Below are 22,010 nucleotides of genomic sequence, written 5' to 3' on the forward strand. Positions count from 1 at the left end.
AGAGGATACCTTTACATTCCCTTCTTACGGAGGTCCAATAGGCCTGTTTGTTCTGTGAGGGTCAAGCAAGGAACTGCAGCCTTCCTTATGAGCTAATGAGTTAGCAAGAAGAAAGCATTCAACCCCACCCAATGTTAGAAGGGCAAGCTAAAGCCATAATTGCTGGCACAAGGATGTTTTTGACAACCACCTACCGTACAGGAATATTTTGAAGAAAGCCAAGAAACAGATAAGAGGCTGTCCAGGTTTCTTTGCAGAGAACATTGCAGCCCTGCCCTTCTTTTTACTAGAATCAAACATGACCTGGTCAGGTGTTCATTTGAACACACTAGGGCTGAAAGAGGGTAGAAGGTCAGGGCTGGGCACACCAGCCCCACCATCTACACCTCTGGGCCTGCTGGGCCCATCCAGCAGGCTCATAGGCCTGCTGTTGAATCAGCAAGGTCTGCAAGGGAGATCTGCTCGTGTTCGCTTGAACATGAATAGAACTCTCCAGGCGATAGGGAACCCTGATAAAGCAGGGTCTGCGATTGCGCGGAGAGTTCTCGCATTCGAGTGAATGCGAGTAGAATTCCTTCTCAGACCTTGCCAATTCAATACTGCAAGGTCTGAACTGAGGGGGTGGAGGTGGGGCAAGCACGCCTGGCCCAGACTCTCTCCCCCCATTATGCCCTCTTACGTTCAGATGAACGCCTGAACAGGGCACTTGGCTGTTCTTGAATCTCGGATCGATAAAGGACGTTGACATCATAGAGACCGCATGGATCTAGAGGCAGGGTTCATAACAGCACCCACCAAGGGAGAGATGCCATGTGTCTGAGAATTCTTGTGCACAAACATGTTGTTAAAAAGTAGTGTTAGGTTTTGATTCAACGGATTGCGCTGAACAAGATTGATTCAGGTTATCAAGCTTAATCGCCACAGCGTTCTCTCTCACATGGGCACATTTGCCGCCCCACTGAAATTTGCTGCCTGAGGTGGAAGCTTAACCTTGTCTTATGGTTAGGCTGGCCTTCATTTGGACTTTTAGGAACCCCGTTGCTGTGCGTCTGCCTGCTTGTGTTCTTGCTCCTGCGCCTTTCCCCATAATACCACTTAATCGCGTACATATGCTAATAAGGGTATTATACAAGGCACCGCAAGTGTCCAGGGTTGTTTGATCTTGCAGAGGCTGCCCAGGGTTTCCTGTTGCTAGGACACAGATGTGGAATGTGCAATCCTCTAGATCAGAGCTTTCCAAACTTTTCATGTTGGTGACACACTTTTTAGACATGCATCATTTCGTGACACGGTAATTCAGTTTTACTAGCAAACCGGAGGTTAAACTAACCCGTTATAAGAGATACGGACACATACATAAATTGTAATAACGAAATGTATGGGGATAGAACATGTCTCATGAAAACCTTTCATTTATATTTTTAAAAATATATGATTTGTAAGATAATAACATACATTGTTGTCATTTATGGGTAACAGTATGTAAATATGTGCAAGAATTTTAAAAAGTTGAATCACACCAATAACTACTTACCATTTTAATGGGATGTATGAGGTTGATGGGATGAACACAGCTTTTCAATATTTGGTGGAATATTAGATAAAGACACTCACATTTCGTCATCAAGCATTTTTAAGCTTCCACGTTTCAGTGTCTTTAAGTTTGCCATCGCTGAAAAGGATACTTCACAAATGTATGTAGTAGAAAATTGCAGAAGAATTTTTAATGCTTTTTTAGCTATGTTTGGATGCATTTTTGAAATGCGAATCCAAAAGCTGCCTAAGTCACCCTGTTCATGCATCATTAACAGATTTCGATCATTTTTTATGTCAGCTAATTCTTCTTCAGTAAGTGAAAAGTTCCTCGTTGCAGTTGAAAGAAATGGATTTCTGATCCAATCATAGTCTTAGATTTCAACATTTGGGAAGTAATGATGAACGTTCTCTCCGAACAATGTTAAATGGTCCACAATTAGCGAGCTGATATCACATTTTAGCTGGCACTCAGCAGTTTTGGAAAACATTTCAAAATTTCCTTCTTTCACTTTCCTTTTCCAAATTGCTATTTTGTCTCTCATAGCACAAATGTTATCCACCACTGTCAAGATATTTTCTCCTTTTCCTTCTATACTGGTGTTTATTTTATTCAAATGTTCAAATATGTCAGCAAGATATGCCAATTTTGTGCACCAACGTTTGCTTTGAATTAGATCGCAGAATTCCTTTTGCTGATTTTCCTCAAAAAGTTTAAGCATCATTTCCCTCAATTCATATTACACGACAAAGCACTCGACCTCTTGAAAGCCAATGAATTTCTGTGTGTAGTAGAAGCTTTTTAAACCTTGCACCCATGTCTTCACAAATATGAGCAAATAATCTTGACTGAAGAGGTCTAGTTTTAATGTAATTGACCATTTGAACCACTTTGTCCAAAACTTTTCTTAATTCATTTCTAATGGTTTGCGTGACTAGTGCTTCGCAATGTAAAAAGCAATGAGTAATTATAATATTTTCATTCTCTTTCTTTGCTAAAGCTATAAAACCTTTTGTTGAACCAACCATTGAGGGTGCACCATCTGTGCATATTCCTACACAATTTAACCATTGCAAATTATTTTCCTTCATGAAGCAATCTAAAGTTTTAAATATATCTTCACCTCTAGTTCTCATTGGAAGTTCTAGACAACACAAGAATTGCTCAATAATTCTGTCAGTATGAATGAATCGTATAAAACCAGTAATTGTGCTAACCCACTGACATCTGTTGCTTCATCTAATTGCAATGTAAAGATCATATTATCGTCTTGAAAAATATCCTTCATTTGCTGCTTAATGTCATCAGACATGTCTTGAATACGTCTTCCGATCATGTTATCTGCCAAAGGGATTTTATTAACTTCTATCTCAAATTCGGGCCCAAACATTGTTCAAACAATAGCACAGCAAGATTCCTTTATGGTGGTTTCGGCAGTAGCGTGTGGGTCCTTGTTTTTGGCAATTATTTGAGCAACCAAGTAACTTGCCTTTTGAGCTTTCTCTGATGTCTTCATTCTCTTTGTGAATGATGCAGACTGCTTCTTTATAGATTTTGAAAGCTCAATAAACTATTCTACTGGTTTTTCTGACAAATGACAGTGTTTTGAGGTAAAATGACACTTTAATTTATTTGGTACCATACTTTCATTTGCAAGTATATCCCCACAAACTAAACACTGGGGACAAGGATTGTTTTCATTACCAGAAAATGTGAACCCCAGTTTCATAAAATCTTTACTGTATAAATGAGGCTTGGAAATTTTTTCTTCACACTTCTTATGTACTAATACAGACCGTTCAACAGGTGATTCTTGCGTAGCTTCCTCTATAGCAGCTACATTTTGTTCATTGCAAACGTCATCTTCACCAGCCTTCCTTTTCTTAATTAGAAACATATCCATTTTTGAAATTAAAAGACGCTTGCTCCTTGGGAGGAAAGCTATGGCAAACCTAGACAGCATAGTAAGAAGCAGAGACATCACCTTGTCGACAAAGGTCCGTCTAATCAAAGCTATGGTTTTCCCAGTAGTAATGTATGGCTGTGAGAGCTGGACTATAATGAAGGCTGAGAGCTGAAGAATTGATGTTTTCAAACTGTGGTGCTGGAGAAGACTCTTACGAGTCCCCTGGACTGCAAGGAGGTCAAATCAGTCAATCCTAAAGGAAATCAACCCTGAGTGCTCATTGGAAGGACAGATACTGAAGCTGAAGCTCACCTATTTTGGCCACCTAATGCGAAGAGAAAACTCTCTGGAAAAGACCCTGATGCTGGGAAAGACCGAAGGCAAAAGGAGAAGGGGACGGCAGAGGATGAGATGGCTAGATAGCATCACCGATGCAATGAATATGAACTTGAGCACACTCCGGGAGAGAGCGCAGGACAGGAAGGCCTGGCGTGCTATGGTCCATGGGGTCACGAAGAGTCGGACACGACTGAACAACAACAACAACTGCAATTTAATGAGTAAATAAATGCAAATTTATTTCTAGGTTTTAGCATTAACTAAATATGAAAATAACAGGACTGTTTTTAGCGCTTATCTTTCTCTGTTTTTTCTTATGAAAATAACAGCACCTGCGCTCCACTCCCATAGTGATAAAGTGAGATAAAGATAGGAATCAGGACCAGGAGAAAATGTGAAAAATAAACAAAATTAACTAAAGTATTTACAATACATATTAGGACACATAGGCCCAGGTAGGAGCTCAGCTGCAAAAACACATGAAGTAGAGAAGCAAAAGTCCAACAAAAATGGTGTAAATCTATATGTCTCACTACAAGGCCATATTGCTGTCAATATTTGCAATGCCTATGTCCAGAGTCCAGTTCCAGCACTGTCCGGTGGTATACTGCCGGTGGGTGGTTAATCCACAATTACAGCAGAGTAAAAATAAACATAAATGGCAGAAATCGAATTATGAGTGGTGGGTGGCTTGCTGTTTGCCACATTGGGTTTGGGAGGGTGGCCTCCCTTCAGCCAGCAGCAGGTGGGTTGACGGGTGACAGCCTGCAGCTGCGCTCACCCGGGTGACTGGGAGCACGCTGATTCCGGGGCTTCTGGCCTCCACTGAGCTCTGTTCCGACTGGCCAAGATGGCGGACGGCCCGCTTGGTGCAGTCCCAGGCGGCGTTTCCACCCACACGCTACTCTGGCCTGGACATGCAGCGGCGCGATGCAGAAGTCCATGAAGGGCGCGCTCGAAATCTCGCAGGGCTGGTGGCCGCTGCCACTTCTCCGCGCCGGCGTCAGCCAAGCTCTGCTCCCAGGGCGGCGCCTCCCCTCCCCTCTCTTCGCCCCGCGCCTCTACCTCGCCGTACTGCTCCAACACCGCCAATCACGTGCGCCCTACGTCAAGACGCCACATGATCCTAAAGCAGCTAATGTTAAAGCAGCTAAGCCTTAGCTGCTTTAACGTTAGCTGCTTTAGGAAGTTCCGGGGGAGGGGCCAAGGGAAACAAACGCGAGTAAGGGAGCTCCGCGGTGCCCTTCCGCACAATTTTCTGCATTTCGCGCGACACACCTACACACTGCCGCCGACACACCAATGTGTCGCGGCACACAGTTTGGAAAGCTCTGCTCTAGATGCTGCTCAATTGCAACTCCCATCATCCCTCACCATTGGCTGTGCTCGCTGGGGTTGATGAGAGTTGCAGTACACCAACATCTGGAGGGCCCCATGTTCCCCACCTGTGCTAGGGGAAAGGGGAGCGTAAACGAAGATGTCAAAGGATTTTTCTCAAAACGTATGGGAGCTCTTTGGAGTCAGAGCCTGTGTGTACGTGCTTGCATTTGTGAGGGGGAATATATGTGCTCTACAATAAGTGTTCTTTTAATCACAGGCTACTTTAATGGCATATCCTAGCAGGAGAACGTAATATAGCTTTTGCTATTGCATACCTCTCCTTCAACCCTGGCTTGAAGATCACACTGTTCGTGAACTGTTTACATAACCTTGCTGCTGCCCCCTGTGGTATCTGGCTGCATTCCCACGACTGGTTTCTTAAGGAAAGGAACTGTACAGCACCATCAGTAGTTTTGAAAGTAATGTTCTTTGTATTTTTTAAAAAACCTAAATAAATACACTTCTCCTTCTCCCTGTTTTTTCCACATGTCAAGAGGCGCAACACAGCCCCGGTCCGGCGCATTGAACATTTGGTAAGGCTCCATTTTATCCTAACCGTTTTAACCTTGACTGTGGGGCTCCTTAGTCTGAAGTCTGATTTGCAAGGAACTAAAATGGTGTTTCATGCCCACATGCTGACACATAACCAGTAGGGGTGTGCAAGGATTTTTGTTTTTTCTTTTTGTAATTACAATCATCCTCATACTTAAAGGCCTCATTCATTTTGTAACCCGTTCGTTCAAATCGCATTAGGTTCAGTGCACACTTGTTAAAGACACATTTGTTTCATTACTCAAGGAAGGTTTTGTTTCAGTTTGGTGCTTTTTGTCTCTAACTTTATAAACTTTTTTTTTTCGTTGCATCTGTGGCAGGAGAGTTGACTTCACAGCTGCCTCCTGGTGGCTGCCATTTCTTTTTCCCAGATACCCCATATCAAGGGTGGGCAAGAGGTAGATCTCCAGCTGTTTTGGACTTTTATTCCCAGAAGCCCTTGCCAGCATGGCCAATGGTAAAAAATGCTGGCAGTTGACATTCAAAACATCCAGAGATCTACTTTCTACCCACCCCTGCCCCAGATCTAGTATTGTTCTGGAGTATGTTGGAGGTCTTTTGTAAGACCCTTTTCTGTCTAAACATGCATAGGATTAAAGTGTTTAAAGCACTTTGAATTCATTATGTTGTTGTTACATAACACATCAACCCTGTGAAGTAGGTTGGTATTAATGGCCTCCATTTGCAGGTGGGAACCTGAGGCTGAGAAGGTGTGTAGCTTGCCTAAAGCCAACTAGTGAGTTAATGGCAGAATCAAGATTAAAATCAGGAAGGTTTCCTGATTCATAATCTAGGGACAAACTGCATGTTACATTATATGTGCTTTAAAAAAGAAAAGAAAAGGAAGCATATGTAACCTAGCCACATTCCTTTTGAAGGAAAATCAGCCATGAGGGCCCCCAATTCAGAACATGCTTCCGATCTGGATTGTGGCCCCATGGGCCATGTTAGTTTCCCACCACCCTCCAAAGATACTGTTTACAGTAAACAATACCTTCAGGAGCCAATAGTAGTTGCTGGGTGATTTTGGCAGGGAACTGATTCAGGGCCCTGATCTAGATTGGGAGCATGTCCCGGTTTGGGGCTCTGCATGGATGGTTTTTCCTTCAAAATATAAGCGGGCAGTTTAAGCATGTTGAAAAAGACACACGAATAATGTAATTTGTCTCTCACAATGTAGTTTGTGTTTCTCTAAGTCTCTCAGTGACAATGCTAACCAGGTCTTGATGATATCCTTTAACATGCTCCTTGATTAGACTATGAGCTTTTTACACGAGGCTGTTATCCGCTGTATCTACTTTCAGTTTTAGCACAGAGTTGAGATCCGAGCAGTACACAAAGAGCATTTCCTTTCCTGCTTTTTGCTACATAGCCTCTAGGTGGCACTGTGGTATAGCAGAATAGTGCAAATACAAAAGCGGAAAAGACGTTTTCTTTTGCTTTCACAAATCCCACATTTTTCCTGCTCTAAAAAAAGTCACCAAAAGTGCTGTTTAAAAAATGAAGCAAAACTGGAGGGTCATGATATTGTCTAAAGAACCATAAACAACTGTGAGTAGGGAATGACAAGTGCACAAATACTGTCTCATGTAGAAAAGCTCTATATGCCCCCCCCCCCTGCCTCTATGTTTTGCTATAGCTTGACACTTGGTGGTCAATAGAGTTCCTTTGTTCGGTAGCTTCTCAAGCCCTTGAAACATGTATAGCTCATTCACACACACATATGGCCCCCACCTGACTGGGTGGCAGTGGTGTAGTGGTAAATGTTGAAGTGCAGATGCTCATCATGACATTCACCCAATCCATGCCTCCAGACCTCCAAAACTGCAGGCAGCGGTGTTGATCCAAACCAATTTTAGCTGTTTTCATATTCACTGGGAGCAGGGGTTTTGTAAAGCTGATGGGTCTTAATTGCCCATTCAAGACCAAGACACCCCCAAATACTTTGCATTAGGGCAGGGAACAATGCTGGGGAGATTCGTTTCCCCCCAGCTATTGTGAGGATTGCAGCTAAGCCCAGAGGGAACAGGGAATTCAGGGGAGGGGGGGCTGGCAGATGATGTCAGTGTCTCTGCTAATAAAAAAGTGCTGGTGCTGCATCCCTGTGAGCCCTGGCCTATACCACTGCTGGGTGGGAAATGAAAGGAACATCTTCCAAAATACACACATAAAACCACCAAAAATGCATACATGCATATGTATGTTAAGTATGTATGTATGTATCTTTGGTGGTTTGTATATGGGAGAAGGTTGAACACACGATCTGAGTTTCTAGTCTGCTGGAAAAGGTTGTTGAGAGGCTTCTGGTTTGCCGAAGGAGCTTCCAAAATATTTGACAGGGGGAGCTGGATTGATGTTGCCGGTGGGAGGGGCCATGGTAGAGCCCCTGCTTTGTATGCAGAAGGTCCCAGGTTTGATCCCTAGCATCTCCAGGTGGGGCTGGAAAAACTCCTGCCTGAAACCCTGGAGAGCCACTGCCAATCAATGTTAACAATACTGGGCTAGATGGACCAATGGTCTAACTCAGTATAAGGCAGCTTTCTATGTTCTATGTTCCATGACTAGCACTGCAGATCCTGCATTGATCGGGGGTTGGACTAGATGACCTCTACGACACCTTCCAACTCTGTGATTCTAGCGCAGTTTACATGCATGAGTTCTTCCAATCTGCTTGACCTGAATGCTTTGCATGTAAATAGTTTGTTCCAAAAGGCATTACAAGCGTCCTCGAGGGGACACTGAGCTAATAGGGAGAGAAAGCTGTAGGCTTCTGTCCACCCCGCCCCCATGCACAAGGCTCAGGGTAAGCTATAAATATATTTACCAAGCTATGAATATATTTACCAGTCTATATTTAAAAAGGGACAAAGAACCTTGTGGCACATTAAAGACTAACAAATTTATTATGGTGTAAGTGTTCGTGGGCAAGAGGCCACTACAGCTGGTTAAAAAGAGGAAAACTGATGACCCTGCAGTTTCTGTTCCCAAAGGGTTAACAGCAAGAACAAAAACAAATTTGAGATACCAATCTTCAAGTACACTCCCCAAGTCACTTCTCAAAATTGGTATGTTGTATTCTTCTATTTGGAATTCTTACAATGGTGCTTATTATGGTCCAACACCAAAACAATGGTGTTGTCTTTAGAGCAGAGGTGGGGAACTTGTGGCCCTCCAGATAGTGTTGGATGGCAAATCCCCCCAGCCCTAGCCAGCATAGCTCAAGGTCAAGGATGATGGGAGTTGCAGTCCAACAACATCCAGAGGGCCACATGTTCCCCATCCCTGCTTTAGAGAGACCAAGAGAAAGAAGTCTGCTTCTCGGTTTCCTAAAGGAGCATCACTCTTTTTTCTTTCTTCTTTTTTTGCTTTACAGGGCTTTTCTGATGACTTTTTGCTAGATACTGACTTCTTTCCCTTTCTTGCATTTATTTTTCAGGGCTCCACAAAGTCCCTCAATACCGCAAAGCAACGGAACACATTACCCAGGTAAGGGTCTGGCATTAGGTGAAAGGCCTAGAAGTGTGTGTGTGTGTGTGTACATACGTGTGGGAAGAGCAGGACACATCTCAGCCAGGTTCTAGTATGTTACTCGTCATGGTGAGTTGTCTTTGGTCAAGAACAGTACGATTACTGCTAGGATTGTCTGTGGCATGGACCAGTGGCTTTGTTGCACATTCTGTCATGGCCTACGCACAATCAAAATGTGTCCCTAGCACATTGTGTGCAAACACTGTAAAACTAATCAGCAGATTTGAAACTATGCAGGTACACCTTTTAAAAAAAGCCTTCCCTTTTTTTCTATTAATGTCAAACCTTAAACTTTTAAAACTTTAAAAACTGTTTTTAATTACCTTGATATATATTATTAGGCTCCTTGTGCAGTGTGATATGTAAGGCCTCTGAGGGACCTGGCTTCCTCAAAGCGTGTTGCTTTCTTCCTTTTAGAAGTTTCAGCCTGGATCACGTAATGGAACGCAAGTATGACTTTGACCTCATCTACATCACTGAGCGCATCATCTCTGTCTTCTTCCCCCCTGTCTTGGAGGAGCAGCGTTACCGTGGCAACCTCCGAGAGGTGGCCCAGATGCTAAAATCCAAGCATGAGGACAAGTACACGGTAAGGAGGCCCAGGAAAGTCAGGGATGGCGGGGGGCAAAAATACATTGGGAAATGCAATATCCTGTGTTGCTCCCAAACAGTGGAATGCGCTCCCTCTAGCACTGTGATTGGCCCCTCGCTCTCTTGGCTTTTAGAAAGGCTGTGAAGGCACATCTTTGAAATGTAGCCTTTTAAATTATGTTGTTTTAACGTTACAATGTTTTATGGGTTTGAATGTTCTCAATTTTATTGTGTTATGGTTTGTTTTAAATTGCTGTGCATCAGCTTGATGGGTTTTTAGCAAAAAAAGAAAAGGCAGCATAGAAAATAAATGAATAAAATCATTTTATTTGAGGGTGATTGCAGGGTGGGTGCTTCAAATCAGCACTGTTCATTTTCTAAATGGGGTTGAGTGAGTGTGTGGGGCATGCCTGCCTCCTCAGGGAGAGGGAGAGAGGCTTTGACATGTCGCCTTGCTATGCCGAATTGGATGCTCATGTTTCCGCTCCTCCACATCAATGTCCGATCTGAAATATAGCCTGAGCATTTCCTCCATTTCGAAGAGGTGCAAGCTGCCAGCACAGAGACCGTTTGTACATCTTGCAGCCGGGCTGAAGAGATGGCTGTATTTCGAACATGACTTTGCAAAGGGACAGGAAACACAGGTGACAGATGCACATGTGGCATCATAGGTGTGTGGCAAGGTGGTGTATGAAGCTGCTGTGGGATAGGGGAGTAAAAGCTGGAATGGTAGCCGAAGGCAGGGATTCTAGTGTTGGATTGAACAGGGCCAGGGAGCCAGTTTGGAATGTAGTGTGTCTGGTGTGGATCCAGGATGGAATCTGGAATTTACTAGTCTTTCAGATCATACTGATTAGTTGAGAGAAGATTGGTTGGCAAAGTAAAATGCTGGCTGGTTGGCAACCCTAGCAGAGGGTCATTGTGAGGCACGGGGACCAATGTGATGTCTCTTTGTGTCAACAGCTCCTCAACCTGTCAGAGAAACGGCATGACATCATCAGACTGAACCCGAAGGTGAGGGGGAGAGGGGTTAGGGGTAAGGTGCTTATATTGACCTCAAAGTTTGTATAGACCAGTCTCTGCTGACCTGGTGCCTTCCAGATGTGTTGGACCATGAGTCCCAGCATCCCCCAGCTAGCTGGTAGATGCTGGGAGCTGAGGTCCAACATATTTGGAAGGCACCAGGTTGGGGAAGGCTGGTCTAGATTGAAGCAAGCTGTATTGGTGGTATTCAAACGTTCTCGCGGTGGAAGCACACAGAATAACTGTCTATACGTTCCCGAATGTAAGGTAAATAAACTGCAAGTTCAGCTTGCACTAGCTACTGTTGCTCCGAGCAGATCAAAAGGAATGGAAAGAAACAGGCATCCATGAGTCCACATCACACCATATTTTTAGGTGCTGGGTAAACATGGATGGCAGCTGCCCTGTTGATCCACAGAACTGGCAATCAACACAACACTTGACAGTCTAATTCCAGGCCCAGTCGAGACATATCCTGGGACTGGATCAGGGAGGAACTGAAATTTCCCTTGGCAACTCACCCCTCCTCTTTCGTGGCTGGTCTTGCACAGTAATCTCTGATTCTGATAAAATATTTCTTATATGTTGTTGTATAATTAACACACAATGCCTCTTGCTCTGGTTCTTCAGTTTTATGTAAACAATAAAATGCTGGATTATACTGTGCAGCAGTTGTAAAGGGATTCTTTTGTCAGGTTGTCTAAATATATGCATGGCCATGATTTCACAGTAGCTGAACATGGTACTGCCCACAAACACCCAGGAATATAGGTGATAATTTTAATTTTCAATTTGAAATACATTTCTAGTCCTCGGGATTGTTGGGAAGACCATTAAAATGTGTTGTGTATCTGATGAACTCTTAGAGCCTCCGCACATTATGCTTTTATCCTGCAATCAAAATTAGTTACTCATGGACGTTTCTAGCTCCATTACATGACGTTGTCAGCCTCCAGGGCCCCTCCCATGCTTTCTGACCTTTATCCCATTTTTCTCAAGATTGGGGATAATGAACTATTTCAATATCGTGAGTTGAATTTCTCTGTGAAAAGAGGAAGTTGTGCAATAACAGCAGCTAAACCTCAGCACCATCTAGTGGCTGTATAATGAAACATACAGATAACTTAACAGATAAAGGAACTCCCTGGAAAAAAAAGCAGAAGTGTATGTAAAGGGCTGATCGTAATCCCACAAGGAATCCAGAAGCAGAAGCTCAAGTAAAATTGCGGGATAAAAAGCCTCTGTGTAGAGAAGCCAGAAAAAACAAGAGGGATATAAAGTGTGAATAATCCAAGAAAATGAAAGGTTGTTGTTATTTATAAGAATAAATAATTATTTATAGTAGGTTGGATCCAGACTTAGTCAGTCTTAGAGCAGACCTATTGAAACCAGGTAGTTATGACTAATGTATCCCACTGGTTCCAGTGGGTATACTCTAAGCATGACTAAGTCTGGATCCAACCCATTGTGTCAATACTTTACAGAGTTTTATAAGGAACTGGTGATCTTATCTGGTTCCCAGTCCATGTACCTCTACTAAATGCCTTTTGTGTTCACTTGGCCACATTTTTAAGGAGTTCCTTTCCACTGTCAGCAGGAGCGGAAAAATTGCAACAACAAGCATACATTTTGCAACACCCTCTTTCCCCCATAAAACCTACACATATAACTTTTGTTTGATTTGCATAGTGTGTTCTAATAATGCAATCTGGATTCATGGCAGCAGAATGTGGGGTTCTTCTATAGCAGGGGTACAGAACCTTCAGGCCAGGGGCCCAAATCTGGCTCACCTAGGGTCCCAATCCAGCCCTCATGGGCCACACCCCATTCCCCAAATACCAATCATTTGGTGGTTTCTCAGTTTTGTGCAGTTTTTTCCCCATCCTAAAAGGTTGAAATGCCTCTCCGAAGGCTCAGTGACTGGCAGTGAGAGCTTTAAGATAAGATATGCTGGTATTTTTGATATTTTTGTCCCTGCCCCTTTTGCCTTTGGCTCCACCCACCCCTAGAATGCAGCCCCTGAGTGCTTTTCTGAAATAGAATTTGGTCCTCTGGCGGAAAGAGGTTGAACACCCCTGTTCTGTAGTAAAAAAATTCTAGATCTCTTGGCTCTGGGCCCATCTAATCTGCATCTATATATGTATGTGGATGCATGTCCTTAACTCAGATACATCTCTCTCCTCCCTGGCACAGGTGCAAGATTTTGGCTGGCCGGACCTGCATGCCCCACCACTGGACAAAATCTGCTCCATCTGCAAAGCCATGGAGACCTGGTTAAACTCAGACCCACAGCATGTGGTTGTGCTTCACTGCAAGGTGCAGAGCAATATGCCTCCTCCTTCTTGGCCACTATAGATGGAAGTTTAGGGATCCAGCTCTGGATGGTAGAGTGACAACAGAGACTGCACGCTAAGTGGGATGAGGGCTCATGGTTTCTGAGGGTCATGAGCCATAGGCTTTGAATATGACCCCCAAGCTGCCACCCCGAAAGTTCCTGTGACAAATGTGATGTAGCTGCAGCAGCTCAGGGCTTGTGACTAATAATAACATTGCACAATGGAACGTATTGCATTCTATGCAAGGGAACAGGTAGACTGGCCACTAGGTTATCAGATTTATTAGTCACAAACAGAAGAACTTGTATATGTCAGGAGAAATCTCCTCCATCTGGGATGAGTGGCGGCATGCAAAACTTTCTTCTTGTGGGAGCTGAAATCAAGATCTCCATATCTTTCCGGCTAGATCTTCTGCAATGCTGATAGATCTTGAACTTGTTTAAATATTTGGAGCTATTTGAGGATGTTGTGTTAGCTGTTTTGGGTAGGTGGAGGGGAATTATTATTCCATATTCCCAAACTGAGTGGAGGAGGGGGAAAGAAACATTTAAGGGTGGCCTTTCCTTCTAATGATGACTGATAGCTTTTGGTTGTTAAATTAAGAGAATCTGTCACCTTCTCCCAGGATCAACTTTGTTGAGGGTTTTCAATGTTTCCGTTGATTGACATCAGGGGTGGGCAACCTGTGGCCCTCCAGATGTTTCAGCTTACAACTCCCAACTGTGCTAGCCAACATAACCAATGGTGAGGGATGATGGCAGTTGTAGGCCAACACATCTGGAGGACTAAAAGTTGCTCACCCTGATCTAAATGAATTAATTACCTGAAGACCATGAAGGTAGTTCATTTTGAAAAGGTTAACAGGGTGACTATAGGAGTGTAAAAATCCAATCACCAGAGGCATCTTAAAAATTGAGCCTGGAAACTGGCACCCAAATTGCTGAGGAAAGCAGAAAGTATGTTTCTCCTCCCCTCACCCTGCCTGCCCCCGCCTGCCCCCCCCCCCCGCTGCTGTGGGTTGCGCCTGGTTGCATGCCTCTTCTTATATCCTCCCCCCCGTCCTCCAACACATTTTTTACCATTATTTGTTTTCTCCACTTTTTTTGCCCTGCACAATTCTTCTTAGACCCAACCCTGGGGCTGTTCGCACAATATGCTAACCCACACTCAGTGGTTGAGTGTGGGTTGTTGTTGAACCATGGGTTGTTTGTTGAACTGTGGGTTAACATGTCGTCTAATCCCAGGACATTATCTGCAGGGTGGCTTGTTAACCACCCAACAACAAACCATGGGTCCTCAAGGTGGCTTGTTCGAGAAAAATAAGCCACACTGCATGGTTAACAAGCAACCCTGCGGAAAATGTTCTGGATTCAGACAAGGTAACCCACAGTTCAACAAACAATCCACAGTGAAACAACAACCCACACTCAGCCACTGAATGTGAGTCAGTGAGTTGTGTGAACCCAGTCACTGTATCTGGCCTCCACCCTGTTCTCCTCATATTCATTCAGTATTTCCTTCCCCACCCTCATATTCAGACCCCTTTGCCTCTCCTCAGTGTCTCAGGCAGGGGCCTTCACCAACCTGCAACCTGAGAACCTTGGACTAGAAGCTCCAAGGATCAGATCTGGAACCTCCTGCATACACAAAGCTTGAGCAATTCCAAAAATCTGAAGAAAAGTAAATCAGGACATGGCTGGGTGAGATGCCTGTGTGTGATGCTTGTCCCTCGCAAGGAATTGATTGCAACCAGAAGTTGTAGGTAGCTATGGCCTTTAGGTGGCCAAGGAGAGAGGTTAGAATGCACCAGCAGGAACAAGATTTCTCCTCTTACTTCTATTCATTTTTCATTTATTCATTTAAAGTATTTTTATCCCATCCCTCTGCCAAAAAGGCTTCCGGAGCAGCTTACATGCAATCAAATGAAATAAGACAGTTCCTGCTGGCAGGTTTACAATCTAAAAAGATTTGACACACAAGGAAAAAGGGGTGGGAAGGGAAGAGGAAAACAATGTAGTCGTCTTTCAGCATGGCTGGCAGAATGGCCCTGCTTCCCCTCTCATCTCCTTCGGTACAGACATGCCTTCCTCTGTCTCCCCTTCTTTCCAAGTTGGCTCCTAGGGGATGACAAAACTTTTCAGCCCCTCGGGTTGACAGCCCTGTTGGCATTATGGCTCTAGCTCCATTGTTTAACACGTTCTGTCTCTCTCTCTCTCTTTGTGCCAGGGCAACAAGGGCAAGACTGGTGCAATCGTAGCAGCCTACATGTACTACAGCAAAATCTCTGCAAGGTACTGGGCAGGTGGAGCATATGGGTGGGAGGCTGTTGTTGTGCTTACAGCATAACTCCCCTCTCTCCCTCACATGCAGCTCATTCTCTCTTTCTCTCTCCCCCTATCCCCTTCCCTCTCTCTGATCCTGTTTTCCTCCTGTCTCCAGAATTGCCTTGCTTAGGCCCAGTTCTATGGCAGAATCCAGATATAATGTAGCTTTTGTATTCAGTGTCTCACACACAGTAACACCTAAAGGTGCAAGCATGCGCACACCCACACATGCCTCTTTGCTTTCTTTTCTCCTTAGTGCAGACCAGGCCCTCAGCACGCTGACCATGCGCAAATTCTGTGAGGACAAGGTCGCTGCCTCCTTGCAACCTTCCCAGAAGAGGTGAGACTCAAACGCTCTTTTCCTTCTGTACTTCTGCTAGCTAACTGTGACTCCTTCAAAGGGCGTTTGAAGCTGAGGGGTAGCAAAGAAGGTAGGTGTCAAGGCAATTAGCTTCCTTCTGCCCAATTTTTTTGGTCATGTAACTTGTGGATGCCCGCAAGACAGGAGTGGGCCGCTTGTGGCCCCTCCAGATGTTTTGGCCTACTACTCCCATCAACCCTAGCCAGCATAGCCAGTGGTGAGGGATGATGGAAGTTATAGGCACAGGTTGCCCACCTCTGCCCTAAGAGCTTGTGGCTGACCCCTCTCCCTTTTCTCTATGGACAGGTACATCCATTATTTCAGCGGGCTACTCTCAGGCTCAATCAAGATGAACAGCAATACCCTCTTTCTGCATCATGTCCTGCTCCCAGCTATCCCCACCTTTGAGGCTGGAGGAGGTAAGTGCTAGAGAGGTGCAAAGTGTTATCCTGAAAATAGCCACCACCAGCCCCCGCCTGTGCAAGGGAGGCTTATGCACACATAAAAAACCTCCTTACACTTCCAGCCTGTTCTTGCACTCATTTGTATGTGCCCTTGAGCACGATCCTATCTCAGCTGGCACATGTGTTCACACAGTCCAAAAGTGGTGGGGAGAGAGAAAGGAGAGAACTGAGTGAGGAACTTGGTGGATGTTTAGAAATTTTAGAATAGCACAGAGAATAGGGGAGAGATTTTTCTCCCTCTGTCATAACAGCACAACAATGACATTGATTGACAGGTGATTCAGTACAGAGAAAAGGAAATAATTCTTCATCGAACCAAGAAGAAATATGTGGAATTCCCTACCACAAGATGGTGGTGATGGCCACCAGCTTGGTTGGCTCTTAATATGAGCTGGATGTAGGAACATAGGAAGCTGCCTTACACCTAGCCAGAACAGTGTTGTCAATGCTGATTGGCAGAGGCTATCCGGGTTTCCGACAGGGCTCTTTCCCAGCCAGGGAATGAATCTGGGACCTTCTGCATGCAAAGCATGAACTCTACCACTGAGCTATGGCCCCTCCCAGCCATCTCTCAATGGCTATGCGTTAGGATATCTAATGAAACCTCTCTGTTCAGAGGGAGCAATGACTCTGGATACCAGATGCTGAATATCTCCAGTTGGAGAGGGCTGTTGCTCTTACACCATGGTTTGGCCTTCCTGATGTTGTTGGACTCCAAATCCCATCAGCCCCAACCAGCATGGTCAATGAGCTGGGATGATGAGAGTTGTAGTCCATCAACATCAGGAGGGCCGCAGGTTCCTTAACCCTGTCTTACATTTTGCTCTCGGAGGCATCATGCTCACTGCTGTTGAAGATCAGATGCTGTTGTCGTTAGCAGGGCTATTATCATTTTAAGCATGTGCTAGGACATGCACACATATGAGAAAGCATCAGTATGTGTGCAAGGCAAGCTCTACATCAGGAGTGTGGAACCTTTTTTGGCCTGAGGGACAGATTCCATTTCAAAGAAGCTCTCCAGGGCCATGTTCCTCTGGTGGGCAGGGCCAAAGGCAAATGTGGGTGGGGTTGAAAAATCCAACCCACCCCTAATTCCATTGTTACTAATCTATAGTAGGAAGCATGTCTGTTCAGAAGTAAGCATGAGCATAATATCTACTCACAAGTAAGGAGGGCAAGTTCCATGACTTCTCAGAAGTAAGTAGGATAAACCACTGCAGGACAAGACTCAGAAGGAAGCAGGACTGAATCACTGAGCAGCCCCCCCCCCCAAGTTCTTATCTCTGATTAGCAAGTGATTGGTGTTAAGTGCTTCTCCCTGCTAAGCACTGAGAAAGGGAGCCTTTTTCAGTGTTAAGCAGATGAAAGCACATATCTCCAATCAGCTGCTAATCAGAGATAAGAGATTTCCCCTCTGGGGCAGAGAAAAAAAGCTGCTGGGCCAGATGGGGTAGCCCCATGGGCCTGAGGCTCTCCATCCCCACTTTAGATACAAGTGAAATAGGCAGCCACTGTATGTGTCACAATTCCAGGGGTATTCACAATGCTAGAAATAGAACACAAGTCAATTTACTTGTGTTACTTATGGCAGAACCAGGTCCCCAAACAATCTGAGCGTGTGCTTCAGAAATCTATGAATTGTCAGCTAGGAGGTTGCAGAGTGAGCTCTCTGGTTTAGGCAGGCAAGCATGCAGATTTGACACATGTAGGGGCATTGTGTATTGGTACATTCCACTGTGTATGTGTGAAATTTGGTGCTGGGTCCAGAACTGAGAATCTGTGGCATCACAGCCATGGGTACATGTACTTTGAGATAAGTGTGGCCATGTTTCTTTTGGACATTGCTGCACATGTCCGCCCTTTCTTCCGCAAATGTGTTGCCTATGATGAATGTGTACCCTACACTGTTTCCCACTTCCCATGATGGAATTACCCTGTATCCACCTGCATCCTTCCTTGTCAGGGTCAGGGAAGTCCTGACCTTCAACCATAGAGATGTGATGTTCTCCCAGCCTGTGCTGTATGACCCACCTTTCCTCTCCTAGGATATCAACCTTTCCTGAAGATCTACCAGTCCATGCAGCTGGTTTACACCTCCGGGATCTAGTAAGTACTACTTGGTTCTCTCTAGGGCAATAGCCTGTGGGCCCTTCTAGGGTAAGGACTAGTCTCTTTGTGGCTTTGATCCCAGCTTTTGCTTGTGTTGCTCTGTATCTTGCAGCAGCCTCCATGGTGCCATTGGGACTCAGAAGCTCTGCATCTCTCTGGAGCCTGCCTTGCTCTTGAAGGGGGACGTCATGGTGAGTGCTGACAGCAGCTCAGTACCCAAGAGGTTTTGAGACATATGGAGCTGACGCCACCCCATGTTTATTTCCTTCCCTCTTCCTGGTACCATGTAGGAACATAGGAAGCTGCCCTATTCTGAGTCAGACCCTGGGTCCATCTAGCCCAGTATTGTCGACACTGACTGGCAGCAATGTCTCTCCAGGGTTTCAGGCAGGAGTCTTTCCTAGCCCTACCTGGAGATGCTGAGGACTGAACCTGGAACCGTCTGCATGCAAAGCACGTGGCCTGCCACTGAGTTATGGCCCTTCCCATTGCAGTATTATACAACGCATGGTGTGACATTATCAGGCTATGTGTTTCCCTGCCTCTGCCTCACCTAAGTGGCTATAGGCGATGGCAGCATGGAAACGACGTGCAGCGCAAAGGTGCCATGTCACACTTTATGTTGTACCAACTATTCTTCGTGGCCTCTGTGTATCACCCATAAGGTTCTGTGCCTGCATAGTGCCTCCTTTGGAATGTTCTAGAACTGAACAGTTTTGAGCTGGGGCGTGCTGGGACTTGTAGGACTTTTTTCTGCCTAAATATGCATAGGATTGTGCCCTTAGTCCTCTTCCAGTTTGGTTGCACAAAGTACATTTTCAACTAACTCCATATCGCATGTTTTTAAATGGCAAATCGTTGTTACTGGATCCTAGGAGAGATCCAGGCCATACAACTGTGCATAAAATCTATGGGTTCCATTGAACCAGAGACGCTGTGTGCGTGTGCTGCGGTGTGTGTGTATTTGTGCATCGGCAGGTGCGTTTGGCCCCGTGCCCTTAACGTATGTGTGTTGGGAGTGGGGTAATGGCAAAGGCGTGCATACCAGCTGGGAAAACTGTGCTCTCTTGTAACTCTTGTGCCTATTCCCCATCCCCACCTCAGGTGAAATGCTACCATAAGCAGCTCCAGGGAGCCGAGAGGGATGTTGTGTTCCGGGTCCAGTTCCACACTTGCACCATCCACAGCACCCAACTCTGGTTTAGCAAAGATGAGCTGGACGAAGCCTGGAGAGGTGAGGGGAGAAGCTTTATTCTGGAAACAAAGAAACAAAAACAACGTGTGCACCACCTCAAAGACCTACTAATTACAGGAGAACTGATTTCATGCCTATGAAGGTTGGGAAATCGTTTGTCTTTTAAGGAGGTACCACAGCACTTGTCATATATCCACTGCAGCAGATGGACTAATCCATATGGTAGAGTCCTTCCCAGGCTGCATCCCTTAGAATCCAGATGGGGAGTGTGTGCCTTGTTTCCCAGCATAATTGGGGTCCCAGCTGCCTGTCAAACCGTTGTTTGGCAGGCTACCAGGAACCCCATTCTGCAGAGAGAAAAGGGGGCAGAGGGGAGCTATTCCACACCCTATTTCTCAGCAGAAACAGCAATTCTGCAGGGAAACAGGGCATGTGGGAAGTGCACATCCTGTTTCCCAGCAGAATTATGCTCCGGACAGGTCACCAAACAGCTGTAGGAGGGCACACAAAAGGCCATGATGGGCTGCAAATTGCCTGGACCTGGGACCCATTCCCGCCCCCCATGGGCTGCATTCTTCAGGGTGCTGTGCTGTGCAGGGTGCCCCCCTCCCCAGTTATAAAAAAGAGGAAAATCTGAGTTTGCCACCGAAATTGGGCGGCAAACCCCTCTGTAGCATTTCAGAGTGCTACAAGGTTTAAATTTAGCTATGAGGTTAAATTTAGCTACAAGGGCTGCAGAGCACCAAAAGGGCCAAATTTAGCTTGCAGACAAGCTAAATTTGGCCCTTTGGGGGCTCCATAGCTGCTATGGATGCCTTTTTTTTTTTTTAATGGGATGGGTGGTGGGGACTGCACTAGGGAGGGGCAGCAGGGGCTGCATGCGACATGCAGGCCATGTGTTGTCCAGCCTGGATATACAGGGACATGTTTCTAACCTTTTTTCCACAAGGGATGCCATGCTTTGTGAAATAATGTGGAGATGTTTCAGAGCTCTCCACTTTCCTTTCTAGGGAGGAAGCAGGATGTTTTTCTGAGGTTGACAAAGGCCCTCTGGGAAGAGATGGACTGTGTTTTCCTTGAAAGTATTTACTAATAAAGCAGAAGAGAGGGTTCCTTGCAGGACATATCCACACTACATAGTGATGTAACTGTCATTTCACCTTCCCACAGAACCTGGGAATTGTAGTTCTGTGGAGTGGATAGGGAATGTGGAGAATTCTTAGTACTTCAGAAAGACTTCTTCCTTGGAAGAAGCCGTAACTTTTAAAATGGTGTAACGTGATGCAGGTTTGTTGTGTGTTTAAGAGAAGTGTGTTATTCCTCTTTCCATTAGAACAGGTTTTTTTTCCAAACTGACATAAGTGACCATGGTCTGTGAGGCAGGTTATCACTCTAGCTTATCGGAATCCAGTTGGCCTATTTTTCTCTCCTTTCCCTCCCCAGATGAACGGTTCCCCTTTGAAGCAAGTGTAGAATTTGTCTTCTCTTCCAGCCCAGAGAAAATTAAAGGTGGGTAAAGGCTGAGTTGCAGGGAGATGAGTGTACGTAGCACTATGAACAATTCTCCCTTGACTCCAAGAGATCTGGTTCCAGGGTGTGATCTGAAGGCCTATGATGTAGCTAGAGGCGTCAGGAGAATCCGTCTGGGAGCTGGAGGTCGCCGAGCTTTCATCCGCTCGGCTCTTTGGACTTTGGCTCATTTCCCTGTGAGCTGGCCCAACTTGATCTGCATTTTGCTGGGCCAGTTTGCAGATTTTCCTTTTTTATTATTTGCGTAAAAAGAAATTTGCCCAAATTGCAATGTGCAATTTACATAATTTATGCAAATTTTGGGCATAATTTGTGTAATTTGTACGCATTTCTTCATTTGCAAATTTAAAACAAAAACAAAAAAGTTCCCGGATTTTGGGAAAAGCCGTGTGGCTTGGCCCACAAATGTGAGCTGAGTCAGGTGCTCAGCGGGAGTCCATCAAGCCCCCAAAGGGCTGGATTTCACAGCAACAGGCATCCCTACATGTAGCAACCTCCCTAAAGCTAAGCAGGTCTAAGGCTGGTCAGTGATGGGAGACTGGCTGGGCCAAAACCCACGTATGCTGCCTTCAGTTCCATAGAAGAAGGTGGTTTCTCAAGCATCCGGAAGATCACAATAGATGGCTGATGAGTTGTGTTTGGATTGGTGGGCTACACCTTATGCCAGATAAATTGGGCAATGTTGGGAAGCATCTTAAAGTGCCCTGGCACATTTTTTCGTAGGTGTAGCTCTTCTGGTTTGCCTGGAGTAATCCTTCTCTTTGCACACCAGACCAATAGAGCCTCCTTTGGCCCTGTGAACATTGGCAGTGGTGAAGTGGGGGAATGAGGAGAAAAT

At 45.2% G+C, this 22,010-nt stretch overlaps 1 protein-coding gene across 1 annotated transcript in view; it reads left to right on the forward strand.

Annotated features, from left to right (window-relative positions):
* TNS2 (tensin 2) overlaps positions 1–22,010 on the forward strand; it is a 144,397-nt gene that overhangs the window by 96,837 nt on the left and 25,550 nt on the right. Inside the window, exons 5-16 of the mRNA XM_084836545.1 lie at positions 5,654–5,692; positions 9,148–9,197; positions 9,657–9,828; positions 10,794–10,844; positions 13,047–13,169; positions 15,416–15,480; positions 15,770–15,853; positions 16,181–16,293; positions 18,384–18,444; positions 18,560–18,638; positions 19,552–19,681; positions 21,086–21,151. Coding sequence (XP_084692671.1) covers positions 5,654–5,692; positions 9,148–9,197; positions 9,657–9,828; positions 10,794–10,844; positions 13,047–13,169; positions 15,416–15,480; positions 15,770–15,853; positions 16,181–16,293; positions 18,384–18,444; positions 18,560–18,638; positions 19,552–19,681; positions 21,086–21,151 — 1,033 coding nt within the window. The remainder of the gene's footprint in view (positions 1–5,653; positions 5,693–9,147; positions 9,198–9,656; positions 9,829–10,793; positions 10,845–13,046; positions 13,170–15,415; positions 15,481–15,769; positions 15,854–16,180; positions 16,294–18,383; positions 18,445–18,559; positions 18,639–19,551; positions 19,682–21,085; positions 21,152–22,010) is intronic.

The sequence above is a fragment of the Heloderma suspectum genome, chromosome 2 (assembly GCF_057233095.1).
Source record: "Heloderma suspectum isolate Gila_16-S chromosome 2, 16-S_ref, whole genome shotgun sequence".
NCBI classification, from domain to species: Eukaryota; Metazoa; Chordata; class Lepidosauria; order Squamata; family Helodermatidae; genus Heloderma; species Heloderma suspectum.